Here is a 22365-nt window from a genome sequence, read left to right as displayed (position 1 = left end):
ATTGGTCAAGTCTTTTTTTAAACATAATTTTCCGGCAGAGTAAATAGATTTTTATTGAGTACTGGAATTAATAGCCGCAAGACGTATCACTGTGTAAAAAAACTTATCCAATGGGCTTCCATGTTATCTTCTTTGAATCCACAAGATTAAGGTCCATTCCAAGCTACAACGACCTCTAGTGGAGAATTATTTCACACGGTCACTTAAAAAAAAGGAAAGCTTTTATTCAATAGAATTGATATTTTAATGAGGTCTTTTTTTATGGACCTAAAAACTGAACATGACATTCCTTCTCAAGCACTGTTCAAACAATGAACAAGTTGCTCCAGAACCTTCTTTCACATTATCAAATTAAAAATGAAATTCTTGCTAAGAATGCCATTAGAACTAGAAACAAAGTCTCTTACGATTTAAAAAACAAAACAAAAACGAGCAGGTATGGTGTCCATCTTTGCACGAACGGGATCTGATTGTGCCTGAAATAACAGAACGATGAGCTTGGAGTTTGGCGGTGCTCAATACAACGCTTCGGCGTTGCTGCTCCGAGGCCTCTTGATCTTTTCGATGTTCTTCAGGATCATGTCGTGTAGCGCCACCTGCGGGACAAAAATGAGACGTTACAGATGGTCGACGCTGACCAAGACCGCCACGAGGAAGTCCTTACGTATTGATTTCGAAGCTCCGAGACGATGATCTTCAGGCTGATGTATTCCTTCTCGTCGATCTCCGTGACTGTGCGCCGATAATCCTCCTGGGACGAGATAAATTGACTTTGTGTTCGCCTGGATAAAGGTAAAATTGAGGACTCACCACATGCGGATATTTTGCTATTTTAGAAACCAGCTTGGCTCGAGTGATGTAATATCTGAAAGATGAGACAAAATGAGTTTGTTTTTGGAGCCCTAAAACTTCTCCATCGGATTCTAAATAAACGACCTGGATATCTGGTCGAGATACGAGGCCGCCTCTCCTTCTACCGTCCTCAACTCGGCCACCGTCTCCTCCTGAATGGAAACCCCGAAGTTGTTCCCGTCTTCTATCCTCGGAATCAACAGCTGCACCCACATTTTGACCTGGACCCAAAACAACAATCTCGCCGACTGCTACCGGATTCAAAACTTTTCAAGAGGGCTGACGCTCACCGTGTTGCACTTCTCTATAAGCGTCCGGATCTCCGGTTTAACCTTCTCGATGAGGTCCACCAGGTTGCCGTTGCTCTTCATCATCCCCCCAGGCATGACAAAAACCTTGGTACCGGTCACTGAGAGAAAAGCGTAATAAGAAGCGCTGTTTTCAATGCAGTTACATTTGGGCTCACCCTTGTCCTCGGCGTCCCCGTCTTCCAGCTTTCTTTTTTTGGTGTTTTGCTGAGACGGCAGGGAAACGAGAAGAATCAACGACAAGCTCCAAGGTCACGGATAAACAATCACTTACCGCATCGAGTCCATCGCGAAGGTTGGGGAGTAAAATGGGGTCAGGCACGGTTAGGTTGATGTCTGAATGAATTTCCTTCAGTTCAACGATATTTATGATTGGTTCCTAAATACAAAAGATGTAGGTGACCTATCATCGATTTGGATCTTCAAGCAAGACTCACCTTCAGGAAGTGATCAAGTTCCAGTAACTTCTTTGGGAAAAAATTTGCAACGAGGTCTTCTGCCTGGAAGAAATAAATGACTATGGATGTTGTGCCACAAAACAGGGCTCGAACTAGAGCAGCACGATTAACCTAAATCGAATCGATATAGCGATTTGACGTAGTGCGATTGTGTTATCGCAGCACGCTGCGGTACATTTCGTTCTGTGTACATTGTTACAAAGAATGACAATACAAAGGAAATTATTATTATTATTATTTGAGCCTTGGGTGAGCAGACAGAAACCCTAACAGAGCACCCCCAGGAGGGGGCGCTGTTTTCTTAATAAAGCATGTCACCATGATTAACTCTAGTCTTAAGGACCATTTTTTTACAGGTTACATGGAAATATGAATTAAAACCTAATTTCATTTTTCTACTGTTGGGACCAATCTAGGAAAAGAACATTTAAAGTTAAAAAAATATATAATTCCAGGGGATTTTCTGGGTTTTCAACAACACAGTGGCAGGTCATTTTGACCTGAGGACAACAGGGGGGTTAAGTACTCACAAAAAAAAAAACTAGCACAAAAATGGAAAATCGCATAGAAATTGCAATACTGGTCTGAAATATCCCAATTGGGTTTATGTCCAAAATCATGAAGCCCTAGTCCGTAAGCCTTTTTCATAGCCATATTTAAGCACTTCTTAGGGATTTTCAAAGCCATGTTTCCAATATCTCCAGTACCATTAATAGAAAAAAATCCAGTGTGAATCGTGTACTTTGCAGAGCCACTGATACATCCGGGATTTACATATGTGATTTTGACTCTCGCGTGGGCATTTATTAAGACAATTGATTTTTTGGGATCTTGAGTGAATCGTGATTATATTTGTGGATCTGAACAATACACGGGTAAATATGTTTGAGACATATCTATCCCCATATAGGTGTTGGATAAAATGACGGTATTTGATAGCTTACACTTTCAGTTGCAGGAAGTTTTTCTAATTACAGTTTGCAACTGGAAAACGCTACCTTCATTTTTTACATGGCTCATATTAAATGTTCATAATTGATACATTATCCTAACACTAAAAAACATTATAGTTCCCTTTTTAGGTATAGCATGCATCTGTCCCGTTGGGGGCGATGAAGCTCCATAGGACAATGCCATACAAATCAATGCCAACTGCCGTTGATCACGAGGGAAGGAAATTGTCAACGTCAAGGCGAAACCACCAGAGAGCAATGTTCATTATATAGCAGACTTGAGAAACCGCAACAATTTCAAGCATTTGCAATCACTTCACACAAATCAAATAACTTTTAAAACCTTGAAGACACAAATTAAAATCCATGCATTTAAGGATTTCAAGCACCCGTGCGAACCCTGCATAAAAATCAAGTAAAACTGGACAAGTCTGTCTTGAGTTTGGTGTTCATGTTGTATGCATTCACTTACTTCTGCAGTGATACGTTCTCGAAATGCATCAACCTGGAAAAAAAAGAGGTAATAGTCATTTATCGTTTACTGGAATTAGTAAATACATTTCAACGAGATCATAACATTACGAATCACTCTAGAGATAACGAAATAATGCTAAAGAAGTGATGACATAATTCTTGTTCCCTACGTCTGTTCCATTCAGCTAACCTTGTGGCTTTTAGCCTTTCGCCGTGCGTCAGCAAAACAATCAATGACATTTGCACCAAAACGAGAGGTGACTAATCAATCGCTACACAACTTTGTTAATGAAATTCAGATTGATGTGGAGTGACAACTATTTAAGAGTAAGCGGGAAACGAGCCGGCTAGCATGGCCTGATCATGCTATCAAAATTAAGCTAACGCGCAACCGCAAACATTAATCGGACCAATGTTCATACCTTAGTTTTAATTTCATTGTCCACTTTGAGCAGTGAAGACATCTTACGCTACCGTATTTGCGAAGCGCGAGCGTCCCAAAAGCATTAAAATGGACTTGTAGGGGAAGGGGAAACGTGTGGCTTCACACTCGCCAGCCACACTACAACGCGCGAGTTGATGACGTCACGAGCACGCGACGACACCCCATAAGGACTAGGACGGAAGTGCGCAAGCGCTAATACGTCACCGTATTTTTCCTCGACGCAGCTGACGATGTAAACGAGAAGACAGTCGAGCGCAACAGGGAAAAGAGCCGAGACTTGCTTTTCGGTCTTCCCGGGGTCGACCGAAATGGGGCTCCCGGTGACAATAAAAGTCAATTTTCCAGGCAACGTGAAGAGATTCCTAGTGGGCGACACAGACAAGCTGGAGTGGAGCTCGGTGGAAGCTTGGGTAAACCTCGACTAGGCCTCGACCTGGCCCCGTCTCGAAATTTGTTTTAACGTTTTTATAACAACTAATTATTACAAATAGATTCAAGAGAGTCAACTGTCGCGTGTTAACATATTTTTCCTTTGATTCCAGATTAAAGCGTCTTTTGGAATTAACCACTTTCAAGTCAAGTACTTCGATGAAGACAGCGAAGAGGTGACGATAATAAAATGTCCGTCACGTGATGTTTACGTCGTTTTAATCTATTTAAATGTGTGTTTTTTTTAAGATTTGCATCAACAGTCAAGGTGAGGAAATACTTACTTTTCATCCTAATATCATTCGTCTCATTTAGAAGAGAAATATTCATACAGATTTATGGTGTGATTTCAGGCGAGTACGAGGAAGCCATCAAGGTACAGCAAATTTTGTTATTCTATTGATGAAATGATTTCTTACATTACACTCGACCATAGACAGAAAAAAAGGTTGTAGCGATGATATTATTGCTTGAAGTAAATACAGTGGTACCTCTGCTTTCAAATTTTATCTGATCCCAGTTTGAGGTCAAAGTCTGATTTGGCCAAGGTCTAAATTATTTTTTCATAACAAATGATGACTGCCAGTCAACCAATATGAATGTGTATATAAAACTGAAATCTAATTTTTTTTTTTTTTTAAAGCTTAATACAAGCACTTTTTTTGTACTAATTAATCTACCCTTGGATTGACGTGTGATGGCATCTTTGTTTTTCCTCCTTTGGAATTTTCTTCAAAAAAGACCAGAAAATGATTGTTTTTAACATAATTTTACGTAACTCTCAATAGTATTCAAATGCAAGAAACGTAAGGTGAATCTTTATACATTTACAATCAAACTAAGGATGGCCGATCAGACAAAAATATATCCTGTTTATTCTTTTAAAACAAAATCACAATGTTGAATTTTGTTTTAAGTTTTTTAAAAGGAAATATGCCGTATCAAATTTTTGACCATTTTCTTTTCCTGTCTGAATAAAAGGGTAAGAAAGATGTGCCCTTTGTGTAAATGTACGTACTTTCTGAATAGGGTTTAATTTCAACATTTCGATTTTGCAATAGACGGCTAGCTGCTGTGTCCACAACGCTAGAATTAGTATTTAGCGTTAACCAATCCAGTATTAAACATTGTGTGGATTGTTGAAGTGTTCTCAAAAAATACAATATTTTCTTTATTAGATGTGTGTTAACAATGTCCAACTGAGTTTAAAATAAAAAACGTATAATTTTTTTTTCCTACTTTACCTAGCTGCTTTAATCTTACTTTTACCAAATATTTTTTTGTTTTGAACAATTTTATTGACACTTTTAACAGCAATTAGACACATTTACAATTTCATTATATCATATTCTAAAAATATGAGGCTTGAACAATTTTTATCGCCACTTTTAACAGCAATTATACACATATCACCATATCATATTCTAACAAGGTTTCTGGAGGTCCAGATGGCGTCTTTGATTGCGGCGAGAGTGAAAGTGTGACATTCTGCCTTTGCTCTTTATTTCCGCCAAAGCTTTTAGTTCTTGTTTGACCTCTCTGATTTCATCATTAAATTCGATTCCCTTGTTTTAGGGTAAAATAGCGTTGGAGTCTTCTTTGTAGTCCCAACATGTATTTAATCTCTTTAAGTTTTTTATTTTTTCCTGCATTTTTAAAGATAATCTGCGTTCGATTCTTTGTTATCTCCCACCATTGTGCTCGTGAATCATACGAGTCTTGAAGGGTCTGCCAGTCCTTGTACCGCTCCCTGTATTGCGCGGCCAAGGCTTCATCCTCCAGCAGGGAGCAGTTCAACTTCCACAATAAGATTGCGCGTCCTTCTTTCATCACAGTGCTCCCCTTTATGATGAGCCGAGGGTTGTTTATCAAAATGGACAAAGATGTTCCGGATGCGAACACATTAGACTGGCGGAAATTAGGCCGGGGTGAGAAGGGGATGGAAGGCAAGGCAAGTGTATTTGTATAGCACAATTCATACACAAGGCAATTCAAAGTGCTTAACAGAAATGGCAAAGAGAGAAAAAAAGTACAAAGTGATTTTATGCTCATGCTTGCGGTTTTCGTTAGTGTAGCTCGAAAATTGTGAATGCAAAAAAGGAAAGTTTCAAATACAGTCCAAATGCCAGTCCAAACCTCCAAAAAGATGTAAAAAAATATTCGAGAGTGGATTTGTTAGATATCGGTATGTGCATTTTTATTTATTCGACGGGCCAATTACTTAGGGTCAGGTCCTAGCCTCTCTCCAGAGAACTATTAAAGTTTTGTTTGAATTTACAACAAATATTCTTTAGTTTATTTTTGCTTTATTGAAAATTTCTGACACCATTTTTCAACTTTTACAGCAAATGAATATCAGCTACAGATATCGCTTTTCAGCTTAAATGAGTAATTCAAAAATGTCGATGGTTATTTTGTTAAATTTAGTGGAATCTTTTAATAAATGTTGAACGTGCAGTATTTTAGACAGGCATTGATAAAGATTAAATGAAAGTGCGAAAAATTTACATTCATGTTTACATTGACAGATCAAATTTCTTAGCAAAGGACATGTTTTTACACTACAGAAAAGATTGATTCCAAAGATGAATATGATATGAATAACCTATATTTTATGTTGACAATAAAAGGGGATGGTGTCATAATAGTCTGTAGTTTGCAATAGTCTTTGAACTGTGCAGACTCTTTGTGATTAAGGGCTATACAAATAAACATGATTTGACGTAATACTGAAAATCGGTATTGGGCCTCAAAAACCCATATTACTTATTATAAAGTTCAATATGTGCCACCGTTTACCATGCATTGCAGAGCGCCAAGAAGCAGGGCAACCACCTCATCATGAACGTGTACAAGATGAAGGGGCAGGCATGTGGCGGTCCGCTCAAGACCGAGGTCAAAGAGCTGAAGGGCGACCTCCGCCCGGCGCCTCCCTACCCGTCCCGGGTCAAGACGGTGGACAAGGGTACACAAGTCACCCCGGAGAGGGAAGCTGTAAGGACCCAGTGTGGATTAACATTATTTAGCTAAAGCTAGCATTGATGATAAACTAACTTGCTAAAAACATGGGATTATACTGCTGACTAAACTTCAAACTATTTGGTTTCAATCATTGGTATTTTTAAATTGAAAACTATCTGGAAAGTTACTACAGAAAACCTCCTTTTTTACTGTTCTGGGTCCAATTTTTTTTTTCTGGGTAAAAAAAAATTATTTGAAACCATTTTCCTCCAAAATAATAGAATTGTCTCTATTGTCATTTATATCAACGTGGTGAAACATTGTATGCAACGATATTAAACATGGTATTCCATGGTAAACATGTAATCAAGACTTTAAAAGAGAATAATAAGATATAATCTTGTCAGGATAGAAACCGGGTCTTGGTATTGATAATAGTGCAATAAAAAAAGTGCATCTTAACTGTAGTGCAATAACATGAATAGCAACAAAAATTCCCAAATAAGTCACAAAATATATATTTTCACAGTTTTGAGACTACAATAACAGTAGAAAAATAGCCAAATGATTTATTTTGTCTTGAATCTTGAAAAAAGTTTTAAACGGTCACATTTTTCTTGTTAAGAGGCTAAAGTTCTTAGAGTTAATACATTTTTTAATCAAAAGTTTAGCCAAAATGTTTTGAATCGAACTTTCATGTCAATGGTACAAACGTTCTGAAACATTGTATGCGATGAGATTAGACATGGAACTCCAGGTCAAACATGTAAAAATACTTAAAAGATTAAGATAAAATCAAAGAGTGTCAGTATGAATAGGCAAAAATATTTAAAAAGTAGTGATTAGAGACTGGCCTATGTCATTTTCTGAATAGTGCATGGTGACAACAGTGCAAGGAAACTTAGTACAGTAACACTTATTAACAACAGTTCCTAATAACTTCCTTGTTATCCAACGGTGGCACTTCCTCCTTAGTGTCACAGTCCAGCCCTGTAATCTAAGGCGTTGCATTGGATTTAAACAATGCAATCGTAACCACAATGCTAACTGGTTTTTCCACTCCCTGTGTGGGTGTTTTTTTTTTTACCAAACGAGGCGTGTTCACAGATGTCTTGCATATTATTTTAAGGGCTTTCAAAATATTATATAAGTGCTCTGATTGTTTATGTCACACATGAATTGACTAAAAAAACATTTTTCTTTCTCAAATGGTTTTATCTTAACTATACATATTAGTAGCTTAAATAAATATGCACTTTTAATTTTTGACCAATTATGGCTGTGGATGTTTCTCATAAGCAGCACGGCGGCTGAGTGGTTAGCGCGTCAAACTTTCCTGTGTGGAGTTTGCATGTTCTCCCTGTGCTTGCGTGGGTTTCCTCCGGGCACCCCGGTTTCTTCCCACATTCCAAAAACATCCTTGTCAGGTTAATTGGGCAGTCCAAATTGTCCGCAGGTGCGAATGAACGAGTGAGTTGTATGTCTCTGTGTGCCCTGCAACTAGCTGGCACCCAGTTCAGGGTGTTCCTTGCCCACTGCCCAGTGATGGCTGGGATGGGCTCCAGCACCCCCGCGACTCTACTCAGGATAAGCGGTGCAGATAATGGATGGATGGCTGGATGGCAACAGACATAATTGGAAACTATGGCAGTAATCATTTGCTCATAAAGTAGAAAACTATTTTAATACGTGCACTACTATTTGCTTGTGTTAAGTACACAAAAGTAACCCCTCGGGTCACAAGACAATGCGTGCTTGGTCAGGCAGCTGTCAATCTTTATTAAATCACGAAGAGGGAAAAAACATACTAAAATAAATCTAAACTCAATGTACCCACTAATGTTCTGAATGTACAATCACAACAGCCTGAGCTGTGAGACTGATTATGGCCGAGCTCTCCAGTGCCTCGCGCACATTACAAAGGTAGCGAGGGGGCACAACCAGAAAAGAAAATCACAACAGACTAGACATTCTGAGCCATTCGACTGATTATGGATTGGCTCTCCGGTGCCTTGCGCACACTATAAAGAGGTAGAAAGGAGACACATCCAAGTTGTGCTACTGCTTGTATGAAACAAAATCTAAATGCATAACATAAATGCTTTGAATTTATTTAACGAGTAGTGTCAACTGTTTTAATATCATAGCGCAGGGTCAAATGACAAAATATCGGGTCTTTTTTTTTTTCTATCAGGGCGATTACTGTGACGTTAATATTTTTCTGTTATCGCTTTATTAAAGACGTTTTTTTCTCCCTATGATTGACCCCCAGGTGACCGGCAAAGACAACAAGGGGTCCAGAGCAGAAGATGAGCCCCCTCCCATGTGGTTCAGATCCTACATGGAGAAGGTAAAAGAGATCCTCACTCAGTCTTCATCCGTTTCCACTTATGGTTTACTTTCTTTCCCAAGTTTAAAGACGAAGTGGTGAAGGAGGTAGTGGAGCGCATGTGCAGCGACTTCTCCGGCCAGTGTTGCACGCACAAGTCCCCGGCACCACCGCCCCCAGAGGCCAGTGGGCCCAATTGCGCTCCCGTCATGGGGCCCAGGCCCGGCCCCCCCACCGCCACCACTGTGGAGCCCAAGCCGGGCCCGTCTACCTCCGGCGGGTCTATTGGCTACACCCCTAACTGCAGCAGCTGCAACAAGCTCACATCGGAAGGCGCTTATAAGTGCAGGTAGAACCCAATAATTATCACAAAACATTTGTTTCTGGAAAACAATATCTAATTTACTGCTAGCCCAGTAATCTCGTTAGCTGGAAAATGGACATATCTGGTTGTTTTTGGCGGTGAATTATTTAGATATCAAGAACATGATAAATACTCATTACGTATTCTTTACAAAACGAGGTGAAAGCAGAAATAGATCAAATTATTTATTTTTGTTAACTAGAGTAATGTGCTATTATAATGTGAGTAAATATTGTACTTTATATGCCATCATTTATTTTCCCAGGAAATTGTCCCGCAAAAAAAGAAAAATGGAATAAAATCTGTCACAAGTTTGATGACTTGATAGTGAAACATGTAAAAGGAAAATAATCTTTATATTGATTAAATATTAAAAAAGAGCATGCCTATTTATTTTCTCACACATTGTATATTGGCATCTAGTGTAGTAAAATAAAAATAATGTTTTAAAATGTATATTTTTAATCAAAGTATTCCCAATTGCAATTAAATTAAAGTTTTATGACTTGATGGCGTAAAAAAAAAAACAATCTTCTATTGATTATTAGTTAAAGAGAACAGTCCTATAATGCTTTGTCACACATGGTGCAGGAGTCTGTCTCAAGCCACTTAACCTTTGCCTGAGCGGAGCAATTGAATTATGTCATCAGGAATAAGAATTTGCTTGCTTCTTAAACTTCCACGCTGGCATTCAGGAATATGCCTAATTACTACCATTTCCTCATGCTCTATATCTCTTATGATTGTAAATTGATGTCTCTCATTGTGCGATTATTTTAGGATTTGGTTCTACATCTGGGATATAATTGTTTAGGCACATTGTAAATGATAATTTTGCATACGTTCCCAACCTGAGGTGACCAAAACATGCCTGAATAAAATAATACAGCTGGAACCACATGAATGGAGTATAAACTCTATTAAACCTTGAATGTTTTTAAATCTAATGTTGATATCAATTTTTATTTCTGGTTGTGTTAAACTATACCTCATATTTTCCGTGCTAGCGTTTGCCCATCATGCATCCTGTGCGAGATGTGCCGACACAGCCATGACCCAAGTCACAACCTTGTGAGAACCAAGACGCCCCTTTCCATCCCCGAGCACGGAACGTCCGGAGAATTGAGGTGAGTTATCGGCGCTCGTCTCGTTTTGAAAAGACAATCATGATTGCCAACGAAACCAGGTTCCCCCGGCGCGGAGACCGGACTGTGCGCAAGGCCGAGCGACAGCGCCTGAAAGCTGAAAGAAGGCAGCTGCGAGCCGAAGTCAAGGAAATCAAGAAGAAACTCAGACTGGAGAAGCGGGGGCTTCAATGGAGCGGGCCCTCCGGCCGGGCTCCCATCAACACGGCATCCGCCTCCACCCAGGCCCCTGCCCCAACGCCCGCTGCCGCCCCAGGCCCCGTCCCTGCCCCTGACCCCCAGGCCTCCAGTCCAGAGTAAGCGCCGACCCGGGATGGGCGTCCCAACAAGTGCTGGGTACCTTGAATACCAGCATGGATGCAGTTTTTTTTCCTCTCTTCCCCTGCCATCTTTGTAATCTAGTCTGTATGAGTGTGTCGCTGGCTGCTCCGCGCTGGTGGGGGAAATGTCGGAACTACCTCCGTGTGAAATCTGCTGCTGCTTCCTAGATTTTCTAAGAGAAATGCACAAATCTGGGCTCCTGAACCCCTTTTTTATTTTTATTTTTTTTATTGGCAAAAAATGTGAGAGCGCAGGGCAGTTTTCAACAATGCTGTGTACACTTGAAACCAGGGGTCCTGGGGCCTCGTCCTTGCTGCCCACTATGGCCGCCTTGTTTCTGGATGAAAATCTGCCGGATGGCACCCGGCTGGAGCCCGGCACCAAGTTCATCAAGTACTGGAAGATGAGGAACTCGGGAACAATTGGATGGACCCCCGAGACCAAGGTAATGTCTACTCTTTGACCTTCGCCCCATTCTTTTTGGATTACTACTTTTGCTTAACACAGTAGATACCTGAGATATGAAAAATCCTATTGGGGGTTGAGTGGGCAGTTCGGCATTGAAGGATATTTCGGGGGTCGTTAAGTGAATATGCGCTATAATGGGGAAAGAAACTTATGGGCATTAGCCTACCCCAGGTCAAAATTCGAACATTTTATATACATAATAAACATTAATAACAAAATACTACATAATTAGTAATACTACAGTATTTGTAATAAATCTGTATATTACTAAAAACAATATTATATAAATATAAAATTCCTGTTTGTGTGACGTGACTTGAGCTGGTAACGAAAAATTAGTGGGTGCATGCACAGAAAGGAGGAGACCTCGGATTAGCTTTTTTATTAGTCACGATCCCCAGTTGGTTATGGATATTTTCCATAGTGAGGGTAACAATACCTTTGCCTTCTTCGTATTTCTTGATAATCCGAGCTCTGTTTCCACTGTTATCATTTTCTTGCTTCTCCGTTTTAACATCACTTTAAGTCTTGTGACCTACAGCTAAAAAATGAAGGTTCACACCAATTTTGAACAGAACAAAGAAAGTGGAAGGGAGCATTGTGGGAAGGAGTTCAGTCAATAGGTTAATAGCATCTCCATGATACTGTAATGCAAACCAATAGCAGACAGGTAACTTGTCATCTGCACTAACACTACAACGTTTTACATTTGTAAATATTTGGGCACGCAAAATAATTTGCTGATGTCGTATGGTGGTGAGAATATCGTAAAGAGGAGCCGAAAAAACTTCGTACTCCACATCGTAAGTTCAGGACGCCATAATCTGGGGGTCAAAAGAATGGCGTTGTTTTTTGTCAGTTTGGCTGTTATGCGTCTCCCACGCGTGTGCACAGTTGGTGTTCATGTGGGGCAACCTGGGCCTGGCGTCAGAGGAGAGGCGGTCAGTGCCCGTGCCTCTACTTCTGCCGGGCCAGGTGGGCGTGGTCAGCGTGACCTTCGTGGCGCCCGTGATGGAGGGCACCTACACATCCCACTGGCGGTTGGCGCACCGCGGGCACCAGTTCGGACCGCGTGTCTGGTGCAGCATCGTGGTAGAGCCTGGCAACGGACTCGGTGCGCTTCAGCAACACCGAAAACGGCTGGTGGGTCTTTCGCCGCCAGTTTGACAACTTGCATTCATTTTAAGTTCAAACTTTAATAGACACTCAAAATAAGGAGAGAAGACATCAATTGATTTTGATCTAAGTGGGTGCATAAGAGAATTTCATCCCGTCCTAAAGCCCTCCACCAAGCTCCCCTTTTTATTAAATCTTCATGGTTACATAAAACAGATCAATCCTGGGTGCGGTTATCAAAGAACAGCAACACGAATGGCCAATAGTGACAATGATGTTATAGTCAAAACAACAGTGAGCAATAATAGTCACAATATTGTACTGGAATCCTTTGAAATCTCCTTTGCAGGTGTCTTAACATTAAAAAAAGAATAAAGTTATCTATTAATTATTATTATTTACTATTTATCAAGTCACATTTATTTGTATCGCCCTTAATTACAAGTAGTCTCAAAAGTCTGCACAACCAGCCATTACAACATCTCTGGATCTGAAACCTACAAAAAATACAAATTATACATCCCTGAATGATGACATTCAGTTATCACCATGTGGCTTATAGTGAGGTGCATTTTATGTGCATACCAAGTGTTTTTTTTTCTTTAAACATCTACTGGGTGCGGCATATAATCAGGCGCACACTATAGCCCGGAATTTACAGTATCATCATTTTCCAATAGTGTTTTTTATTTACTGTGAAAACAGGCTGGAATTTACTCAAGAATTAATTGAATTCTAAAATACATATATAGTGTTTGGCTAAGTTAATAAATAATTTCAAATACAAGCAGTAGGGTTATCAAGGTTAGCAAAGATGCTAACTTTGCTAATTTCAGAGGGAGCAGCTGAGGCCAGACACGAAAGAGGAGGAGGTGGTCCGAGCACAAGAGGGTCTTTTAGTGGACACAAGCCACAATGGCTTCTTCCTGCCTTACGTGGACCTGCTGACTGCCCAGGTGCGCTCCTCAGACTGCAAAACAGAAACTTAAGTTTGTGTGATTTATTTTTTTTCCCCATCAGGACCTACTGTCCTTTGAGTTGATGGACATCAACATCATCCAGGAGTTGGAGAAGGTTCCCAACAACACTCCTGTTGGTAAGATCAATTCATTTTCCCTTTATTGATCCAAAATAAAAATAAAACGTTTTTTTTTCCATTGATAGATCTCACACCATGCATTTCCCCGCTGCCCCACGATGTACAAGCACCAGAGAAAGCGCTCTCAGTGCAGGTCAAAGATGACTCGCAGGTCACAGGGGTCCGCAAACTTGTTGGTAAGCTAAGTGTTTCAGGTTTAAAGGTAATGCCAAATTCCTAAACATGCAAAAAGTAAGGAAATAGTACGTTTTTTTTGCATAAAATCCATTTATTTCACCGGTCTATTCCAATTATTTTCCAAGAAAATGCATTTTGAGTACAGCGTGTCTCGTCTTTGACTTCCTAAGCTGTGACGTCATCAGAAAAACACCAGCAACCTAGCAAGCCAGTCACCATATTATTTTAGGTTTGTATGTAGGTGTGAATGGGCGAATGAGTTGTCTGTCCCTGTGTGCCCTGCGATTGGCTGGCAACCAGTTCAGGGTGTACCCTGCCCATTGCCCGGAGATGGCTAGGATGGGCTCCAGCCCCCCCGCGACCCTAATGAGGATAAGCGGTACGGCTAATGAGATGTTGAAGAGTGAGCAGTCAGGCTAACTGGGAGGCAACAATGAAAAATGACTATGGCATTAAATTCGAAGCCAGCTGGAAATGAACCAAGGAATACAGCAAAACCAGGGCTAGTGCCAGGTTAGCTGCCCCAACAACACACAGTGGACAGACATCAATTGCCAACCAAGAGCAAACAAAACAAGAAAACCCTTTACAGCCTGACTTTAATAGGACTCGAGCCGGACAAAATTATACCAACCGTGAGACGCCGCGAAAATCATATACAAAAAGCCACAATTGCCTACCTCCAAGCAGAAATGAGTGGTATGCAATTGCTGTTCACTACAATCGATGTCTGTTTCGGAGTTGGCCTCACATGCTGTGTTAACGGGACTTTTTTTTCAATGGCGTCACAGCTCTACCGAAAACAAGCCAAATTTGTCAACTTTGAGACCAAATTTATTGAGTCTTCTGGTGCATGGAATATTGGCAATATATTTGTATAATTGTGGAGATAAGCACTTCAAGTTCTAAGCCTAAAAGTCTGTTTAATGCTGTCTGGAGGAGGGAAGCCGCAGGACCTGTGGGGGACGGGGCCAGACCAGGAGCGCGAGGAGGAGATCAGTGGCGCTCAGTTCCTGTGCGAGACAGTCATGCGCTCCCTCACGCTGGAGGAGGCGCCCGACCCCAGGCCGCTGCGCCGGAGTCAAGGTGAGCCAACGCCCCGGTTTCATATCACGGGATGCCATGGCGATGGCTGTTAGCTCCCTTCTTTGCTCGATAGCACGCGATCAGAGTTTCGGCCTCAAGTGGGAGCCGGAGAAAGGCGAGCGAGATGGAAGCGAAACAGGTTGGTGTGACGATGACTACAACACCACCACCACTTATGAAAATGTAGCTTACCTTTTTATTTATTTAATTTCACAAAAAGTTGCATGCGAAGTGCCCGGTGAAGTCGCTCACAAAGATGACGAAGACGACGACGATGAAGATGAAAATGTGAAGGAAGAGAAAGCGGACGACTGGGATGAGGTAATCTGTCAAACCTTCACTCGTCAACTTGTTGCCCAACAACATTGTCAACTTACTTTGATCACTCCAGCACCTTAATTGTCATCTTCCTCTAGCAGCTTTGGCTCTAGTCAACTCTTTCTTAGCTAATAGCAAAGGCTAACTTAGTAACTCGTCAAAATACTGTTACACAATACTTACAACCTTTTCACCAGTCAAGTCACTAGTTCGTACTAGTCAACTTTTTGTTGCTTGCAATTTTGTCAACTCCATCTCACCTCATACTTTAGACTTCACTGTAACTAGTTTACTTTTTGTACCGGGAGGTGTACAGTCAGTGCTGTCACAGCAGAGCATGTGCCAAATAGTCTATCTACAGCACTTGGTATTCCCAGGCGGTCTCCCATTCTTCTAACCAGGACCAACCCTGCTTAGATTCTCCAGATCAGGTGTTCTCAGGGTGGTATGGCCGCAAACAGGTTTTTACAGCTTTTACATTTAAAAAAAAAGTAGATTTTCTTGCATAATACTAACGTTTTGTGGATTTATTTAGTCGTTTGCTGAATGAAAAACTATATTTAATCAAGCTTTTTTTTTAAGTGGAAGTAGTGTAGCCAAAAATATTGACTTTAGATTTTTGCAAATTATTTGAATTATTTGCTGTAATGTCAGCAACCTGTAATCCAAGAAAAAGAGAATATTTTTCATCTAAATGTGAACAGTCCGACTCATGTGACGTTTGGCAACACAACAGAAGCAAAAAATGTCAAGTTGTTTTATAACCATTGTAAAGCAGAATTCAACTGTGAGGACGAGCTCCTCCATTACCGCTGCCCTAGCCTCTACACAGTCTACAGTCCACATGTGCACTTACTTTTGTTTATTCAATCTCGTGTTGATATTGACTTTAAAATACAGTGTTTAAAACACACAGTCCTTATGGCTTTTAAAAATCGATAATTGCATCGACATTGTAACAGGTCTAAAAAAATCGCAATTAGTTTGTTTCTCAAAATTATGCAGCCCTCGATGACGCCATCGTTTCTGTATGTTGCCATGTGAGACAGAAATGCTCTTGGGCATGAATGACTCAGCAGAGATCATATCCATGTAGTGTGTCTGGTGACAATATCAGACAATGGAATACATCGTGGAATATTTCTTTGATCGATTTTTGTCAAGAAAGTGACTAATTGTGGCAGCCCTAGTTCCTCACAGACAGCTTGAAGCAGTCATGTCACTGGTCTGCTTCTCAGACCTCTATTTCGTCAATCCTCTTTTGCCTGTTAGCAACACTTCATGATATTTGTTGCAAACTAATCAACTTGAATGATACGATGACTAGCTACAGTTGTGACGCTTGTCTCTCCGGTCGCAGGTGAGCAGCCAGACGTCTTCGTCCTCCTCGTGCGACGACTTCATCATCGTCCTCCCCGACTGCTTCGACACAAGCCGCCCGCTAGGGGAGTCCATGTACAGCTCGGCCATGTCGCAGCCCGACGCCGTGGTCACCGCCACGCTGGCCAGCCCCGAGCCGGCGCCTGACCGAGATTACGCCTCGGATGCCGGAGGGGTGTCAGCCGCCGGCTCGGGGGACGAGGAAGAGGGGGAGGCGCGGGCCTCGACACCGCCCGCTGTCGGCGTCCACAGCAGCGTCAACCAGATGCTGTGCGCTTCGCAGACCCTGGACGCCGCCACCCTTATGCCCGAGGTGGTGCCTCCGCCCGCCATCTACTCGCCCAGGTGAGATGGCGCCTCACGGTCTCGTTCACTGCCATTGACGGCTCTAGACTTTCAAAATCTTAATTTTTTTTTCAACGACATATGGTCTTAGGTCTGAGGCTTTGTATCTGGCAGAGGACGCCTGTCACCAAGTAGATGAGTCCAACGCACACAGGGCCCAGGCGAACGGTGAGCGACGCTTTCATAATAGGCATGCCCATAAAGTAATAAAATAAGTCAATATTGGCACTATATCTGTTCAAAATAGGCTGACTTTAAACTAGTTGAAAGATAAGATTCTCTACAACAAAAACATAATACTTGTAAATTTATTTTTATTTTTTAATTCTCCTTTTGATTTGTATAGTTTTAGATATTGTGTTTTGTGTTTTATTGTTTTTATTTTTTATTTTAGGGTTATTTATATGTAATTTTTTTAGTATTTATTTTTTGGGTGGTTTTAATTTTTGTTTAATGTATTTGAATGTTTATTTTTATTTTCTTAACTTTATGTTTTTAGAATTTTGTTTTTGCGTTTTTAATTTTTATTTTAGATTTTAAAGTTTTGTTTTTGTGTTTTGAAATTTTTGGAGTTTGTGTTTCGAGATTTTTTTTTTGTAATTAAGTTTATTTTTGAACTTTTTTTGTGTTTTTAAAACAATATTTCTCCTAGAAGCATTGTTATCAAGGTTTCTTCATTTTCCTCATGTTGAGGTTCTTGAGTTTTTCTTTGCCCTTATGAAGGTTTTAGATCAGGAAATGGTGTATTAATAGTCTGTGGTTTGCCATAATCTATGGTCTGTGCAGCCCTTTGAGACTCCTTGTGATAAAGGGCTATACAGATAAACACACGACTTGTTTACTTTTGTTTTTGTTCTTCTACATATATACAATTTATGATTTGATTTGATTTAATTGTTAGTCTTCATTTTATTATTGAAGGGTTCTTATTTCTTTTTTTCACCCTAATTGTGGAATATAGCCGAAAATTTGGGGTGGATTTTTTTTTTCCACGAAAAAAATAATCACGTACGTGTAAAGTTCATTTTCTACTAAAAAGTGTAAAGTGGCAGTTCCAATCTAGGTGCAGACTGTTTTACATATCAGTTTTAATGAATTTTCAAGATTAAAAATTCACAACGTGTCCCTCTTATGTGCCACTTTTTTCTTGTTTGAAGAGGATTTGCCCCACTTTTTTGAGCAAAAGAGGAAAGCATGAAAAGAAAATCTGCATTTCTCTATTCAGCAGAACAATCTCCACCTTTTTTCCAACATTTTTGTTTTTATCGTCCTCCTCTCTCTTTTTTTCCCGCAGTTTCCTCAGGTCTGTCCAGATCAGCCGGATCAGCATCGAGCGCCTTTGAGACGTACACTCCCAGACCCGGAAACGAACTTCAGCCCAGGTAAGTCCCCCTTCCTCCTCATCATTAAGTCATGAAGTCGGACTTTTTGATGATCGTGTGAGGTTAACTCGTACCCACGCAGGGGTCAAGGAGGTCTCACCGAGGGCCTGGTCAAGGGGGCTCTCTCAGTGGCGGCATCCGCTTACAAAGCTCTGTTCACTGGACCCAACTGTCACATTCAGGTAGGAATAGAAATTAGTGATGCACCGAAAATGTGTAACCCTTGGCTGACAGACTAAAACGGCAAAAAATTACAATTTTTCTCTTTCATTTTGCACTGATTTGCTTGAAAAGCATAATATAAAATAACTGATAGAAATATTACCAGATGTTTATTAAATTCTCAAAAAACAAAAAAAAGGCTTTCAAGTGCTTTAAAATGTACAATGGATGAAGAAATACTGCTGAAAGATCTCAAATAATGCAAGCAAAATATGATTACTTTGATCAAAGTGGCTTGTTTTGATAAAAAAATAAATGACTTGTAGCTGCTACACTGAACAGTCTATTTTCTATATATGAGAAAATATTTTGGAGGCCTTTTGGTTTTCAAAGGACAGAAGAGTGAATAGTGACGTGAAAAGTAAAATTATAATGGTAATGTGAAGTGTACTCTCATCTCACTCTGGAACGAACGGATTGAATGTCAAAAACAAAGAAAATGTTTATGAAATGAAACAGTTTAACTGAAGTTTCATTTTTGTATTTTCTGGTTTCTTTTTTTTAATGAACTAATTGCCTGAAAAGAAAAAAGGGGTGCTTGTTTGAAGCCAAAAGCTAAAAAGAGACTTGTCCCCATATAACTTGGGACACTTCTTATATCAATCATTGAAACACATCATATATTGCATCATTATAACAATGACTTTAGTCAATTTAGAAATCACGGTATATATTTTAGAGTTTCTGATGTTTTTTTTTTTCTTTTCCCGTCCTTCTCCTCAGTCTACTTTACCATGTATCAAACCAGAGAGAAATTTAGGTAAACATTTTTACATGGTATTTGACTTGAACCGAAAGAGTGAGTTAAGACATGTTGAAGCCAAAGGCTTACTAGAGACCCTTCCTCAAAATAACTTTGTTACTTACCTCTGTAGTGTTGGCAAATGAATTCCAGCTTGCAGCTAGCAAAGACTCAAAAGCAGAGGGACACACAAACTTCAGAGGAAATGTCTTGGCAGAGGTCCCGTTTTGACATTCATCTGTCCTTCTTGAGTTCAAAATGAATTAAGCAACTGCATCTTGCACCAACTCGCCCCCCAGTGAAAACCAGCTTCGAACGGCTTGCTTCACTCCTCGAACAAAACAGGAAAATAGAAATAGAAAAAAAAAATACAAAGGAAACCTCATTTCAGTTTTATTTATATTTTCTTTCGTCCAAAACCGTAAGCGCACTTTTGGTCATTTTCAACGGAACGCTTTTTGGTGCAGAAGTTTCAGTATATTCCTTGTAAATATTTACAGAAATGCTCATTATTACCAAAATGAGTCAATTTCTGATAAGAGAAAGTCCCGTTTACTCATCATGTCTCGTCCCCTCAGCGCGGTGTGGACCCAGGGGCCCGCCAGGACCCGTCCCTCATGGCCATGCTTCTGGAAATGGGCTTCCGGGACCGGCGCCTCAACCAGCATCTGCTGCGCAAGCACGGCTATAACCTGCTGCACACCGTCAACGAGCTGGTGCAGATAGCGGAGGATGCGCCGCCCACCCGTGCCGTCCAAGCTCGCCACTAATGGAAGAGTGTCTGACGGCGTCTTTTGTCTTCTTGATATCCATATTTTAAGAGTGTCGTGGCGTTCGTTTGGGACCAAGCGTGACTGGCGGTTAGCTTTATATGGGACGGAAAATGAAGTTTTGGTGTTTTTTTCTATTTTTCTTGGATGTCCCTTTCCCACTGCATGACACGTGGAGACAATTTTCTGCTTACAGGGTTCCAAATGGTAGCTCCATTCCCAATCTGACCTTTCGGATGATGCAAATTATTTGACTATTTCTTCAGACAGGGTTCCAAATGTTAGCTTGAGCCATATTCTCCACTCTATCGCAGTTTTTCAATCAAATCCGATTTGTTCGAAGAGGATATCCCAATTGTGGAAAACGTAACACTCACTTTCGATCTTTTCGCCGTGTAACCGTAGTCCACTTTGCCTAAGCAATGCAATTTTTTTGTATCAGAGTACTGTTCTCTTTTATTAGACGTGTGGAATGTATACAAAGAATATATACTTGGACATATGTATCAGCGCGGGAGTTTTGGAGTAGTGTTACGCTTTGTTGCCTTCTTTCACCAAAACTTAGCAAAGCTCGCACTAGAAACCCGAAATGTCTCTGCCACATTCCTCCATGCTTTTAACAATTTTATTATTTTCATCATCATCGTGGAGCATATCTCTCTATTCATTTCTGGGGGCGTGGGTGTTGGTTTTCGAGATGTTCATTGTGTTGTCGTCCGTGTCGTGCTGAGCGTCGAAAATAGTTTTGAAAGAGTTCTCGCTTGTTGCATCTTTTGCAAACATGTTCACCTCTTTTCTGCTGTAGATTCTAAAATAAACAATTTGCACATGGCTTCATTGAAAATCTGTTGATTATTTGTTGTGTTTTCATTGTGCTATAGGATGATATATTTATGATGCCAAGCGTGGCCATTTTACTTGAGTAAGTTTTGGGAAATTTGTACTTCTAGGAATATTTTAAAATCCCTATACTTTCACATGAATGAATTTATGAAGAAAAAAACTGTTCTCTAACTCCTCTACATTAGGCAACATTGAAGTTGTTACTTAGTTACTTAATAAATCCCCTCCATGTCTGTCTGTCTCTGCTAAGGCGCATTTATTTTGAAGCAGAACTTTGCCAGGCTCTACCATGCTTAACCAATCAAACGTAGTAGCCTCGTCACGTGACCATAGTCAACTTCCGCGTAGGGAAAGTTGTTTACGGATTAAACTGATCAAAAATGTCGCTTAGTGGTCAACTTCTTGTTGCTTGCAATTTTGTCAAATCCTGCTTATCAATTAAACAATGTTTCTCCTATAAGCCTTTTTCTCAAGGTTTCTTCAGTTTCAGCATGTTGAGGCTTTTGAGCTTTTCCTTGCCCTCATGTTGGTTTTAGATCAGAGGATGGTGTAATAATAGTCTGTGGTTTGCAATCGAGACTCCTTGTGATTAAAGGCTATACAAATAAACTTGACTTGACTAAGCAATACGGTCTATGAATACAAGGAAGAGGAGGAACACCCCTGGCCTCACATTAAAAGCATGTTCCCCTTAAAAAGGGTGCGAAAGACCAGCTGCACTATGCATTGTCTCCTTTGTTTGCCTAAATGGCGATTTCTGCATTCAAGAATTCAACATCGAACTTGAGGAAACGTGTAGCAGTCAGTTTCCTAAATTCAAATTGTATTACTTGCATGTTTTATTGTTGTTTGATATTCTGTGTACAGCGAACTTGGGTGTCCTGAAAGATGCTTTGAAGTAAAATTATTATTTTTATTATTATCCTCAACGATACAGCATCTTTGATTGAACCTTCCTGATATGAAAAATATTTTTACATTGAATACGTAGGTAGAAAGGCTTTATTTCATGTATTTACAGTATTTTCATTTTATTGTTTATCAAAGTATTTGACTTTACTTTGATTATTTTAATTTACTTTAAATTTAATGTATTTATTGTTGATTGGATGGACTTTGAGGATGTGATTATCTTATTGGTTGTTTTAAAAAAAAAAATGACGTTGCTACATTTACTCGGTACTTGAGTGTTTTTTTCACCAAGTACTCGTTTACTTTTACTCAAGTAAGTATTTGGATGACTACTTTTACTTCTATTTGAGTAACATTATTATGAAGTAACAGTACTTTTAATTGAGTAAAACATTTGGCTACTCTACTCACCTCTGCTGAAAATATAGCACTAGTACTGTAATTTGAAATGTTATTTTAAATTGAG

General features: G+C 40.1%; 2 protein-coding genes across 6 annotated transcripts; one reads left to right on the top strand and one right to left on the bottom strand.

Annotated features, from left to right (window-relative positions):
- Positions 1-203: 203 nt before the first annotated feature.
- psme3 (proteasome activator subunit 3) lies at positions 204-3638 on the bottom strand. 2 transcript variants are annotated; one of them, XM_088324011.1, is made up of 10 exons: positions 3468-3534; positions 3044-3076; positions 1598-1660; positions 1435-1539; positions 1319-1367; positions 1143-1261; positions 937-1073; positions 811-865; positions 665-751; positions 204-596 (listed from the first exon to the last, which is right to left on the bottom strand). In XM_088324011.1, exons 1-10 carry the CDS (start codon positions 3507-3509, stop codon positions 516-518), a joined length of 771 nt encoding a protein of 256 aa, XP_088180137.1. In that variant the 5' UTR covers positions 3510-3534; the 3' UTR covers positions 204-515. The 2 variants fall into 2 exon arrangements, with proteins under 2 accessions (XP_088180137.1, XP_088180136.1); XM_088324010.1 differs by having other exon boundaries at positions 1143-1367; positions 3468-3638.
- Positions 3639-3677: 39 nt separating this feature from the next.
- On the top strand, positions 3678-20976 carry nbr1a (NBR1 autophagy cargo receptor a). Of its 4 annotated transcripts, XM_088324006.1 has the most exons (22): positions 3678-3900; positions 4033-4095; positions 4169-4187; positions 4273-4295; positions 6731-6913; positions 9153-9230; positions 9293-9558; positions 10581-10700; positions 10760-11014; positions 11331-11484; positions 12402-12650; positions 13460-13579; positions 13644-13719; positions 13788-13898; positions 14839-14985; positions 15059-15124; positions 15206-15306; positions 16664-17028; positions 17120-17196; positions 18323-18410; positions 18493-18592; positions 19953-20976. In XM_088324006.1, the coding sequence occupies exons 1-22, from the start codon at positions 3799-3801 to the stop codon at positions 20142-20144; spliced, it is 2955 nt and encodes a 984-aa protein (XP_088180132.1). In that variant the 5' UTR covers positions 3678-3798; the 3' UTR covers positions 20145-20976. The 4 variants fall into 4 exon arrangements, with proteins under 4 accessions (XP_088180132.1, XP_088180134.1, XP_088180133.1 ...); XM_088324008.1 differs by lacking the exon at positions 12402-12650; XM_088324007.1 differs by lacking the exon at positions 13460-13579.
- Positions 20977-22365: the final 1389 nt, after the last annotated feature.

Source organism: Urocampus carinirostris, chromosome 19, assembly GCF_059441175.1.
Source record: "Urocampus carinirostris isolate Australia breed hairy pipefish chromosome 19, RoL_Ucar_1.0, whole genome shotgun sequence".
Classification (NCBI taxonomy): domain Eukaryota; kingdom Metazoa; phylum Chordata; class Actinopteri; order Syngnathiformes; family Syngnathidae; genus Urocampus; species Urocampus carinirostris.
The sequence above is the reverse complement of the archived record's forward strand: the minus strand, read 5'-3'. Positions and strand labels throughout refer to the sequence as shown.

Excerpts from the sequence above, each read along its gene's own strand:
- psme3 (XM_088324010.1), bottom strand. The coding sequence starts at position 3,509 with ATGTCTTCACTGCTCAAAGTGGACAATGAAATTAAAACTAAG. Across the intron at positions 1,540-1,597 it reads AACTTGATCACTTCCTGAAG|GAACCAATCATAAATATCGT; the intron begins GTGAGTCTTGCT and ends TTTTGTATTTAG. Across the intron at positions 1,074-1,142 it reads TTATAGAGAAGTGCAACACG|GTCAAAATGTGGGTGCAGCT; the intron begins GTGAGCGTCAGC and ends TTTTGGGTCCAG.
- nbr1a (XM_088324006.1), top strand. The coding sequence starts at position 3,799 with ATGGGGCTCCCGGTGACAATAAAAGTCAATTTTCCAGGCAACGTGAAG. Across the intron at positions 11,485-12,401 it reads GATGGACCCCCGAGACCAAG|TTGGTGTTCATGTGGGGCAA; the intron begins GTAATGTCTACT and ends GCGTGTGCACAG. Across the intron at positions 15,125-15,205 it reads GCGAGATGGAAGCGAAACAG|TTGCATGCGAAGTGCCCGGT; the intron begins GTTGGTGTGACG and ends TTTCACAAAAAG.